Below are 11,886 nucleotides of genomic sequence, written 5' to 3'. Positions count from 1 at the left end.
TGGGGCCACCCGTCTCGCAAACAGACCTTCTGTAAATAAGGGCAGCCCCAACAGAAAAAATTGCCCCAAAAGCCACAAAATCCTGGTTGAGGGACACTGCTTGGTGGACACTGGGAAAAGAATTGGCGGGTGCCCTGGCACCCACAGCCATCACGTTGGGGAACCCTGCACTAAATGATGACTCTCCTGTCGATGCCTGTATTGGATATTGCTCTCTGACATTATTTAGACTTTACCTGGGTCTCCCTTTTCACCTTTAGGACCTTCCTCTCCATTTCTTCCTGGCAATCCCTGCATCCCAGGGGTGCCCGGCAGCCCATTGGTCCCGGGAGTACCAGGCAACCCATTAGCTCCAGCGAGGAGGGTGCAGGTGTTCGTTTTCTCTTCACAGTTGCATGGCTCAGGGTCCGATGTCTTCACCAGTGACACTCCCAGCACAAAGACGCAAAAAGAAGGAAACTGCATCGCTCCAAGAGTGAGATCTACGAAGAGAAATAACCAAGTCTATATTGTTAGGTCGAGTATCATTGAGCACAAACACAAGCTTCGTTCTTACGGAAGAAACAAGAAGATGGGACATGTTGAGAGATCTAGGATCACATATCTCTGTTTTATTTTAAGAGCAGCCAGCAAGGAAGCAACGTTGACCACCCCTCCTACCCAAGCTAGTGGATGCAGAAGGGGAAAAAGACAGGCTTTCCCTCCATCAGGATTAATGGCAGCACAAGAGGGGCAGAGGAGGGTATTTCGGGATAGGTTCTATGGCCCCAATCCAAATCCTCTACACCCAGTCTTGCATCTCCTTTTAATAATGATGATGATGATGATGATGATACCTTTCGATTTATTGATCGCTCATCCTGCAGAACTGCTAGCTCTGAGCGATTTACAGTTACACAAGTTTTCACACGGGACTAACAATGAATCATAGGGTAAGGGAGGACAACATCTAATTTTTTAAATTGCACACTTTTGCAGCCGGCGGGGATTTTGATCAGCTGTAAGCTTCATGCGGCATTCACTTTGGCTTGGCTAGATGACGTCAGTTCTTCCAGGACTACTTTGAGTCGTGGTGCCACACTGCCACCGCCTGGCCGGATTGGCCCATCACAGGCTTCTTAATGCCGAGGAGGTCTTTTCCCCCCAGGCTTCCAAGATTCCGAGCTGGACCTTCCGTTCGCCGGCTAACACCTCCCCCACGGGGGTTTAGTGTGCCCACCCTCTCTAAAGAGTGGTACCCATTTTATCTACTCGCCAGAGCTTTCGTACCACCGGGTGGACGGCGAGCTGGGGACAAGGCTGGTAGCTCACACCAGCGCGGGCTAGAACTGACAGCAGCTCTGTTCAGTTCAGATGTTAACCAGAGGATAAATCCTCTGTGCCACCGTTGAATGATCCAAACGCAGAAGTCTAATTAAGGTTGTCAAGCGCCTGGGGAAAAAAAGTCTTGCCTTTCTAATAGAGGCTTGGTGGTGGAAAGTGGCATCAAGTCACAGGTGATCTATGGGGACCCCGTGGAGTTTTCAAGGCAAGAGACTAAGAGAGGCAGTTTGCCATTGCCTGCCTCCACATCATGACCCTGGTATTCCTTAAAGGTCTCCCATCCAAGTACCAGCCAGGGTTGACCCTGCTTAGCTTCTGAGATCTGACAGAGCCTCGGCCAGTCAGGTCTAATAGAGGTTCAATGGGATATTTTTTTTTTGCATCCATCCCACGAAAAGCATCTTCTGCCCATGTCTGCACATTAAGCCTCTGTTAAAGACGTTTTCCCCCAGGGTTGCTGGCAACCCTGATCTTGACGTGCCTCCTGAACTGAAGGAGGCAAGTTCAGACCAGGATTTACAAAAAGATGCAATGAGATGCCTTGAGAATTATCTTCCACCAGCAGAGGCTGGTTGGAAGCGGGCAAGACCACAGCAGTGAATCCTATTATTAGTATTAATTAGATTTATTAATTGCCCCATCACAGCTTACACTGGGATATGGGTGATGTATAAGGCATAATGCCATAAAAATATACAAAAACATTAAAATTCAATATGTAACTGTCAGTACAGTACAGAATAGAATGATCCAAGACGACATACAGCAGGCCACCTAGTTGGAGCTTGAAGCCCCAGAACAATGGCAGGCGGGATCCTGGAACCTGCCTGTGGATTGGCCCCTGAGGGCAGCCAGCCAGCCAATCTGGAGCCTGGAGGCCATTTGAACTCACCAATCGCATGGGGGCTGGGAGTGGCTTAGGTGTATATAGTGAGGGCAGTTGCCCCATGTTAAGCATTCCTGGCGAGATGCCATAAACTGCTGCTTGTTGAAATCACTCTGCCGTGTTAAACCCACTATTTAACAGAAACAGTTGTAAATTAGGGATGCCATTCCACAGTTGGGGTTGGGGGATTGCCCAGGTTTTTTGGGCTCCTGCCCACCAATGGCGGGAGGAAATCCCCCCCCAAGCAACATTGTCAGAAATAAACATGACATGCCTACATCGCTCAGAAGTGACGTAGGCAAGTTGGTGACATCGGGGAGGGGGTGATGCTCTGGTTTTAGGACAAAACTCTGATTCGAGGCTAATTTTACCATAGAGTTTTGCCCTAGGGCAAAGCTCTGATTCGAGGCTAATTTTACCATGGAGTTTTGCCCCAGACCCAGAGCATTGCCCCCCAACCTCACTGACGTACCTACATCACTTCTGGGTGATGTAGGCACATTGCACAACATCGCTTCCCCCTCCCGGAACGTCCTCCCATCGCCCCACCGGCATTTCAGATGGACCCGCCCTGTTATAAATGCAGATGATGATGTGGCTGTAATGCGCCAAACGTTATGCTACAATAAATCTGTTAGTCTTTAGTGTTCGTTTCTGCTGCGACAGACTTACATAATTCCCTTCTATCTCAAAGTAAACATCATGTGCAGATAAGGGATTGCATAAATATCGAGTGTGTTTGCGGTTGTGAAACAGGTTAATCATCCATTTCATTCCTGGATACTCTTCAGAGGTCAACCCCCCCCCCCCAGTAATACACCTATGTTTGCCAAATCATCTCAGGCCTAAAGAACTCAGGTCAGGCCTTTTAACATTGATAAGGAACTTGTCCAGAGAGGTGCATGAATGATGCTGTTTAGTATGCAACAGTGATATCGATCTGGATCCCTGCAAATACAGATTTCCCACAATGAGCTGGCCAAGAGCCTGAGCACACATTGCGCTATTTATGGGTCCACCACAGGTCCTGTCAAACCAGACGTGCAAAGGGAATGCTGTGTCCAGGGTCATAGCTGGAATTTTTCATTTTGTGGGGCTTTAACAAGCCGAGCTGCAGTGATAGGAAAGTCATGAATAAATATAAAAAGGTAAAGGTAAAGGTTCCCTTGCTCGAAAGCCAGCCGAGTCCAACTCTAGGGGTTTCAAAGCCGAAGAGCCAGTGCTGTCCGAAGACGTTTCCGTGGTCATGTGGCCGGCATGACTAAACACCAAGGCGCACGGAACGCTGTTACCTTCCCACCAAAGTGGTCCCTATTTATCTACTTGCAATGTCTTGCTTTCGAACTGCTAGGTTGGCAGGAGCTGGAGCTAGAGACGGGAGCTCACTCCATCATGCGGCACACTCGGGTCTCGAACTGCTGAACTACTGACCTTCCACAGCCTGCAGTTCAGCATCTTAACCACTTGAGCCACCGCAGCTCCAAGAAACTTTTGTAAATTAATGCGTTGTGTTTATAATTAATATTCTATAAAGGGCATTGTGTATTCTTATAGCATCCTAATCAGGTATATATATTCAGTACATGCAATATAGCAATAACATACAGTTCATACAATGGAACCACTACCAGTCATTTTTGCATCAGAGGGGTTTGACGTTTAAAATACTGATGCGAAATTGACTGGTAGTGGTTCCATTGTATGAATTGTATGTTATTGCTATATCAAATGTACTGAATATGTACACCTGATTAGGATGTTATAAGACTACACAATGCACTTTATAAAATGTTAATTATAAACAGAACACATTGATTTACAAAAGTTTCTTGCAGTGTGTATTTATTTGTTACTTGACCGCCTGTAGGTTGGCAACCCCAGGAGAGAGATTGGCTTCCTCACCACCACCAACCCCCCCTACTACGGTTGCCAAGTCCATCTTCCACCCCCAGCGGGGGACTTTGGGGGTGTTCCTGGAGGGGGCGGGGCATCCCCGACGTGATGACGTCACGTTGGGGACGTCCGCCGCCCCCCACCCGCCCCTACGCCGGATCTCCAGAAACGGCAGTTCCCTGCACTTAAAGGAGCTGGCGTTTCCCTTTTAAATGCAGGAGCCGGCGTTTCCCCTTTAAGAGCAGCCGTGTTTCCCTTTTAAGAGCACGAAGCTGGCATTTCCCTGCAAGCTTGCAGAGATCGGGCTTGGGAGGAAACACGGGTTCCACACACTTAAAAGGAGAGAGATGGGTGGCTGTGGGTGTTGGGGGCGGGGCTTCCCCCCAAAACAGGGGAACCCTGGCAAACCGGGGGAGTTGGCAACCCTACCCCCTACCCCTCCTTCCGTGGAAAGTCATGGGAGAGAGATTGGTTTCCCCACCAACATCAGGATCCCTCCCCTCTCTCTCTTCCCTTCCCCAGCACCCCTCCCAGCAGCGGGGAGGCCGGGGAAGGAAAGGAGAGCTGCCCAGCCACTTCTGCTTTGTTTCACTCCCCCCCCCCAATCAGCTGTTAAACCTAACAGTTGTTCCTGGGGGAGAAAAACTGGCCAGAAGCTGCAGGGCGGCTTCCCTTTCTTTCTCCAGCCTCGCAGATGCAGGGCTAGGCACACGGGGTAGGGGCGTCTGGCATCATCAGGCGGTGGGGCAGGACTCGTGGGTGGTGGGGCTCTGCCCCCAAATGCCCTACTGTGGCTACAGGCCTGGCTGTGTTGAAATTTAATACCCAAGTGGGGGTGGTCATTTGGACTGATGCCAGTATGTCAGGGAAAAGGAGGCTCCAAGTCTGCGCCCATGGGGATATTTCTGTGCAGCGATGGGTTGCCTGATGAGTTCCACAGCAGGGCAATTAACAACGATCTTGGGCCGTTAAGAACACCAGAAGAGCCCTGCCGGATCAGACCAGTGGTCCATGTAGTCCAGCGTCTTGTCTCACACAGGGGCCAACCAGTTCCTTTGGTGGTCTAACCAGAGGGCATAGAGATTGAGACCTTCCCCTGACAAGAGCCCTGCTGGGTCAGACCAGTGAGGGTCCATCTTAGTCCAGCATCCTCTCTGTCACAGTGCCCAACCAGTTCCTCTGGAGGGCCAACAACAGGGCATAGAGGCCGAGGCCTTCCCATGATAAGAGCCGTGTTGGATCAGAGCAGTCAAGCGGCAGCCACCTTACGGTGACCCTGTAGGGTTTTCAAGACAAGAGACAAACAGAGGGGCCCTGCTGTTGTCTGCCTCTGCCTAGCAACCCTGGGCTTCCTTGGTAGTCTCCCAGAGCCAACCCTGCTTAGCTTCTGAGATCTACGGAAAGCGATGGCGAACCTCAACAGCATGATAAAAAGTAGAGACATCACCCTGCCAACAAAAGTCTGCATGGTCCAAGCAATGGTATTCCCAGTAGTCATGTATGGCTGCGAGAGTTGGACTATAAGGAAGGCCGAGCGCCGAAGAATAGATTCTTTTGAACTATGGTGCTGGAGAAGACTCTTGAGAGTTCCTTGGACTGCAAGGAGATCAAATCAGTCAATCCTCAAAGAAATCAACCCTGACTGTTCCCTGGAAGGCCAGATAATGAAACTGAAGCTCAAATACTTTGGCCACCAAATGAGAAGGGAGCACTCACTGGAGAAGACCCTGATGCTGGGAAAGATTGAAGGTCAAAGAAGACGGGGACGGCAAAGGATGAGATGGTTGGACAGTGTCATCGACGCAACGAACATGAAATTGAGCCAACTTCAGAGGACAGCGGAAGACAGGAGGGCCTGGCGGGAGCTGGTCCATGGGGTCGCGAAGAGTCGGACTCGACTGTGCGACTGAACAACAACAAGCTTCTGAGATCTGACAAGTTTAGGCTAGCTGAGGCGATCCAGCAGAAACCCAGCCCCGTCATGTAGGCCAGTGTTATTATATCCCAGATGGAGGTGAGCGAAAAGTGATTTTGCCTGAAAGTCTAGTCGTATGGCGGGTGTATTGCCCTGTAGAGAGGCAAGGAAGCTGAAGCTGCTCATCCTTCTCTGTGAGGCTACTCAGCAGTGCCCACAGCGAGTTCTAGCCTCTTGGTAAAAAAAATAATAATCAGGGAGAGGCCACTCACTTGGCAGCTAAACCTTCCCTGGGGATAAGAAATATTTGGGATCCTCTGGTTTACATGTCTCTGTCCAGGGCTATTTTTGGGCAGGAACGCACAGGAACGCAGTTACGGCTGGCTCCCAAGTCGGCCACGCCCAGCAGGAACTCATTAACATAACAGGCCACACCCAACAGCAGGAACCCATTAGGACTGGCTACATTAGGGGTGTGTGGCCTAACATGCAAAGGAGTTCCTGCTACAAAAAAGGCCCTGGGTTTGGACAACAAACAAGGTAAACAGAATAAGAAGCAAAAGGTGGGTGTGGCTGGATGACCACACTTCTGGTAACATGGGGGTGTGGCCTGCTAATGAGTGGTGCGATCAGAGGTGTGGCCTAATATGCTAATGAGTTTCTGCTGCTGGGTGTGGCCTATTATGCTAATGTGTTCCTGCTGGACTTTTTCTACAAAAAAGCCCTGTCTCTGTCTATACGTTTTTATTCCACCTTCCTCCAAAAAGCCCTGACCTGGATAGAACAGGCTCACCCAATCTGATCAGATCTTGGAAGCTAAGGAGGATCGGCCCTGGTTAGCGTTTGGATGGGAGGCCACCAAGGAACACCAGGATTGCTAAGCAGAGGCAGGCCATGGCCAACCACGTCTGAACATCCCTTGCCTGGAAGAGCCTGCTGGGTCTCCATAAGTGTTGTGTACTAGCAGAACCGCACACACGGTTGGGGCACCACGTGGCCAGACAAACTAGCGAAGCTTCTCTACCAGGGACAATAGAGTCCACGGATCCTAAAATCCTCCAACCGGCGAGTAGGGATTCTACAGAGAACCTATAAGATTGTAACTCTTGTAGATAGCCTATCACGGGTGCAGGTGTGTGTAATGGGTGTGGTTGTGAACGGACATATAAGCAGCCTGCGGGCTAGCTACTTTATCTCCTCTTTTCTGAAATCACTAAGTAAAGCAGGGGTCATTTCCTGCAGGAGCGCACAGGAGTGGAGCTCCGGCAGTAAGGAGACCAGGGGGTGGGCACATGCAACAAGCCACACCCCCTGCTCCCAGGAGCTCTCAGTTGGGCCATGAGGAGCAAGAAGCAGCCAGGTAAGTTGCAGAGCCCCCCCCCCAGCACGCCTTCAGGTACAAGCTCTCCCTCCTCTGTGAGGACAGATCTGCACGTTCCCGCCCCCCCCCCAATAGCTAGCAATCCAAAACAGTCCAGTGGTGCCTGAGTGGTGGGTGTTGCCTTTTGACACACTTCCGGTGATGTCAGGGGGTGTGGCATATGCAAATACGTTATGCTAGTAAGTTATGCTAATGAGCTCCTGCACCTCTTTTTCTATTAAATGACCCCTGAAGTAAAGTATGAGCTCAGAATCACTCTACGATGCGTCAGTCTCAGTACTTTTCAATAAGTCAGCTGTGACTTGAAGGCCCTTGCCCCCGCCTTCCTCCAAGGAGCATACGTGGCTCCTCCGCCTCCTCCATTTTGATCTCCCAACAGCCTTCTTGTGAAATAAACTGGACAGACCAGATTTCACGGCAGAGTGGTCATTTGAAGCTGGGTCTTCCAGTCCTATAATACGATTAGCAACAGGTTTTTGTGTGTCACGGGAAAAAGGAAATGTCATGCGGATAGGACCGGAGACTGCAAGAAACTGACGGCTACCCCGTCCAAGCAGATCATGGCATTCCGGCAGGTATTGTTTGCCTACTTTAGTGTCAGTGTCGCTTGGCAACCACTACACAAGTCTTTATTGTTCAGTGTTTGATTTGTAGCTGTATTTGACATTTACATCTGACGGAAAGGTTAGACTAATCTGACAAACAATCTGGAGCAGACTGAAATTTCCACGCGCGCACAGTGCACAAGGAAGTATTTAATTGAGGCCCACTGATGGGATGAACAGGGAAGAAAGTTATGCTGGGGTTTTTAATTTTATTTTTTACATCTGGCATTCTCATCATCGTAGTTGTCTCGGCTGCATTATTCTGCAGGCAAAAGCCACATAACTACCTTATTGATCACAGTAATTGAATCCAGCATTGCACCTCCAGAGGTGGTCCTCCAAATGTTTGTTGTTCAGTCGCACAGTCGACTCCGACTCTTCGCGACCCCATGGACCAGATCACGGTGAACGCATGACCACATTTTGACCCACGGCTTTGCCCGATTTTGCCCACGGTTTCGTAGTCGTCAAAAAACAGGATCACGAAACCGCGGGGGAAATCGGGCGAAGCCGCGGGTTAAAATGCGGCTGAGCGGCTTCGAGTGGGAAATTGACACGTGCCATCGGGGCAAAGAGAGGAGTGAGCGCAGAGCAGCGGCTGTGGGAAATCAGTCAGAGAGTACTCCATTTTCTGTGTTATACCTCTGAGGACGCCAGTCACAGCTACTGGCGAAACATCAGGTTCTACAATGCCAAGACCACGGCCACACAACCCAGAAAATCTACAGCAACTATTTTAGCTGTGTTTTTAAAATTGATCCAATGTCGTGTGTGTGTTTTGATTAGTTCAATTGTTTTAAAATGTTCTTTTATCTTGTATGTTTTAATTTGCTTGCCACTTTGGTTGCCCCTGTGGGAGCAGAAAGGCGAGATATAAATTCTGTAAAATAAAGTAAACTATCTGCAATCGTGAGTTGGTGTGATGGACTGAGACAAAACTCTTTCGTAGGATGTAACAAAGAGACCTGCACTTCAATGCACTGTCAGTATGGACCAGTCAGAACATTGGAATTAATGCTGCAGACATATCAGACTGTCTTTTGCTACTGGCAAAATGCCCATCATTCCATCAAAGGAGGACCCTGAAAGTTGAGAGGACACTTAAAATTTGTAATGTCTCTCGAAGTTGCAGCATGCCTCTGCTGAATGCCTGAGTAAAGGGACACGTTGCACACATTTCCTCTATGATGGTTCCTTATTAGTGGGACCCAGGGCCTTGGGCTCAGATGTAGTGGGAAGATTTTATTCCCATAATAGCACTGTACCCAAATGTAGCACTTCTTGGCCCCGTAGAAATGAACACAACCATAGTACTGTCTAAACAGGAAGGAATGGACTACACTTTGGGTGATTTCCCACAAGCGCTGCTCCACGCTCACTCTTCTCTTTGGCCCGATGGTACGTGTCAATTTCACACAAGCTGCTGCGCGGGCGCATTTTGCCCCGCAGCTTTGTGCGATTTTCCCCGCGTCTACTCAATCCTCTTTTTTGAGGATTGAGTAGACGCGGGGAAAATCGCATGAAGCCGTGGGGCAAAATGCGGCTGCGCAGCAGATTGTGTGAAATGGACACGTACCATCAAGGCAAAAGGGAGGAGTGAACGCGGAGCAGCGCTTGTGGGAAATCAACCTTTGAAATAGTAGAAAAGGGCAATAGTCCAGTAGCACCTTAAAGACTATCAACATTTGTGGCAGATTATGCGCTTTTGTGAGTCCCTGCTCACTTCTTCAGATACAGGTAGAATGTGAGTTGATCTGTCCTTATATCTTGGAGAGTGGAGTGATTTCAGATGCCAAGTGACAATAACAAGCAAATGACAATAGCAGGTGAATGACGATAGCAGGCATGATTGGATAAGGAGTGATATGCAGAGGGGTAGTGGGCGTGGAGAAATCAGCATTGGTAATGAGACAGGAAACCTAGGTCTCGATTCAGGCCAGGAGGATGCATTGTCTTGAGCTTTATTATCAGTTGCAATTCAGCAGTCTCTCTTTCTAAACTCCCTTTGAAATTCCTTTATAAGATAACTCCTGCAGAATGCATAGCTGTATCTGAAGGAGTTGTGTCTCACTAAAACTCATGCCCTGCAACAAGTTTTGTTAGTCGTGGCTCAATTGGTTAAAACACTGAACTGCAGGCTGTGGAAGGTCAGTAGTTCAGCAGTTCGAGACCCGGGTGGCGCATGACGGAGTGAGCTCCCATCTCTAGTTCCAGCTCCTGCCAACCTAGCAGTTCGAAAGCAAGAAATTGCAAGTAGATAAATAGGTACAACTTAAGTGGGAAAGTAACAGCGTTCTAACAGGATTATATTTGATCTGGATAATCACGGTCACACTTACCTCCCTTATCCCGCCTCACCGCGCAGTCACGTCGCCGGAGATGAGCACCACAACCCTAGAGTTGGATTCGACTGGCTTTCGAGCAAAGGAACCTTTACCTTTACCTTAAGGTGCTACTAGACTCTTGCGCTTTTCTGCTGCTACAGACAGACTAATACACAGCTTCCCATCTTGATCTACACTTTGAAATATTAGCCTTTTTTGTAATTTGACAGCAAGATATGCAGTAACAATCTTCACCATTCTAACACCTAAATGTTAAAAAAAATGCATTCTGGGTGCGGTCAGACGGCGTGCTGAGAGCGGGTTAAACAGCTCTGGTTCTGACCGGATTATATTTGATCTGGATAATCACGGTCACACTTACCTCCCTTATCCCGCGTCACCGCCCAGTCATGTCGTTCCCTGACGTCTACACTACCAACGTGCGGGAGCACGTGTCAGCGGGTTTAAATTTTTTTTCTCAGTTTGCGCATGGAAAACACCACTTTGGGACCCGGTAACAAAATACTCTGAGTTAAAGCAGTTTTGAGCCGGAAACCAACGGCTGGGGACAGGAGGCAGATGTTGACTGTGTGATCGCGCAGATAAAATCCATTACTGAAGCATCCCGAAAGCGGTTCAAACGGCGCATCTGAACGCACCCTCTGAGTTGTCAGAAAAAAAGGTATATTTTGGTAACAGTGCTTTAGAAATGTTTTGGTATGGCTTCCCTGCAGTCCTCAAGAGGAAGATCGAGTGTCTTGTTCCCACCATAATATGCAAACTGCAGGTTCATGTGGCCTCTATTTGCCTCGGGGCTATGCATAGAAAGTACAGCGTGTTTAACCCCTTCAACCTCTGCTCAGTTTTTTCTTCTATTTAAAGCTGGGCTGTCTGCTTTGATATTAGCACTTCAAAGGGGAAAATGTGTGTGTGTGTTTTAAGAGACATGCCTTTTCTCCTTTCAAACAAAGCAGCGAGCCTAGTTTTGAGCCCTCTAGCTTGCTCTCTTGTTCACCAAATCCCTTTGTTGCCTGCTTGATTTTAAACACAAATGAATTTCTCATAGCTTTCTCAAATGTAATTCAGATTTTTGGCACAAGCAGCAATACAAAACAACTGGAATAGGCAAAACTGTGCTTCTGTGCATTTTACATAGAAAAGTCATTATTTGGATAGCAATGGGGGAGGTTATCAACTTACCTTATGCAGTTTTGGCTTCTCTGTGTGGTATAGTAAGATCTGAGCTTCTCACTATCTTCTAAAAGGGATTTATTTTACCTTCTGGCCATTTCCTATTAGTAAGAATTCTACCAAAGTCCATCCCCTAACCCTGAACCCAACTACAAAATACATAACACGTGACTCACCGCTGAAAGAAAGGCAGAATGAGGCAAGAGTTATATTAAAAAGTAGTTCCTTCTTAAAGCAAACAGTGATTTTTAGGGGGGGGGCACCCCACTGTACTTGCAACTTTGTGTGTTACAACAGAAGCTATGGACACGATTTTTGATGCTGCCTTTCCAGTAGAAATATTATTAGGAAAGTGAATCATGAGCAAA

The 11,886-nt window shown here is 48.4% G+C and overlaps 1 protein-coding gene across 1 annotated transcript in view; it reads right to left on the bottom strand.

Moving 5' to 3' along the window:
• Positions 1–465, bottom strand: part of LOC107114878 (pulmonary surfactant-associated protein D-like) — a 16,283-nt gene extending 15,818 nt beyond the window's left edge. The window contains exon 1 of the mRNA XM_015416484.1: positions 237–465. Within this exon, the coding sequence (XP_015271970.1) occupies positions 237–465 (229 nt within the window). The remainder of the gene's footprint in view (positions 1–236) is intronic.
• Positions 466–11,886: the final 11,421 nt, after the last annotated feature.

Source organism: Gekko japonicus, unplaced genomic scaffold (genome assembly GCF_001447785.1).
Source record: "Gekko japonicus isolate JY-2015 unplaced genomic scaffold, Gekko_japonicus_V1.1 scaffold2308, whole genome shotgun sequence".
Classification (NCBI taxonomy): Eukaryota; Metazoa; Chordata; class Lepidosauria; order Squamata; family Gekkonidae; genus Gekko; species Gekko japonicus.
This window is presented reverse-complemented; position numbering and strand designations above follow the sequence as displayed.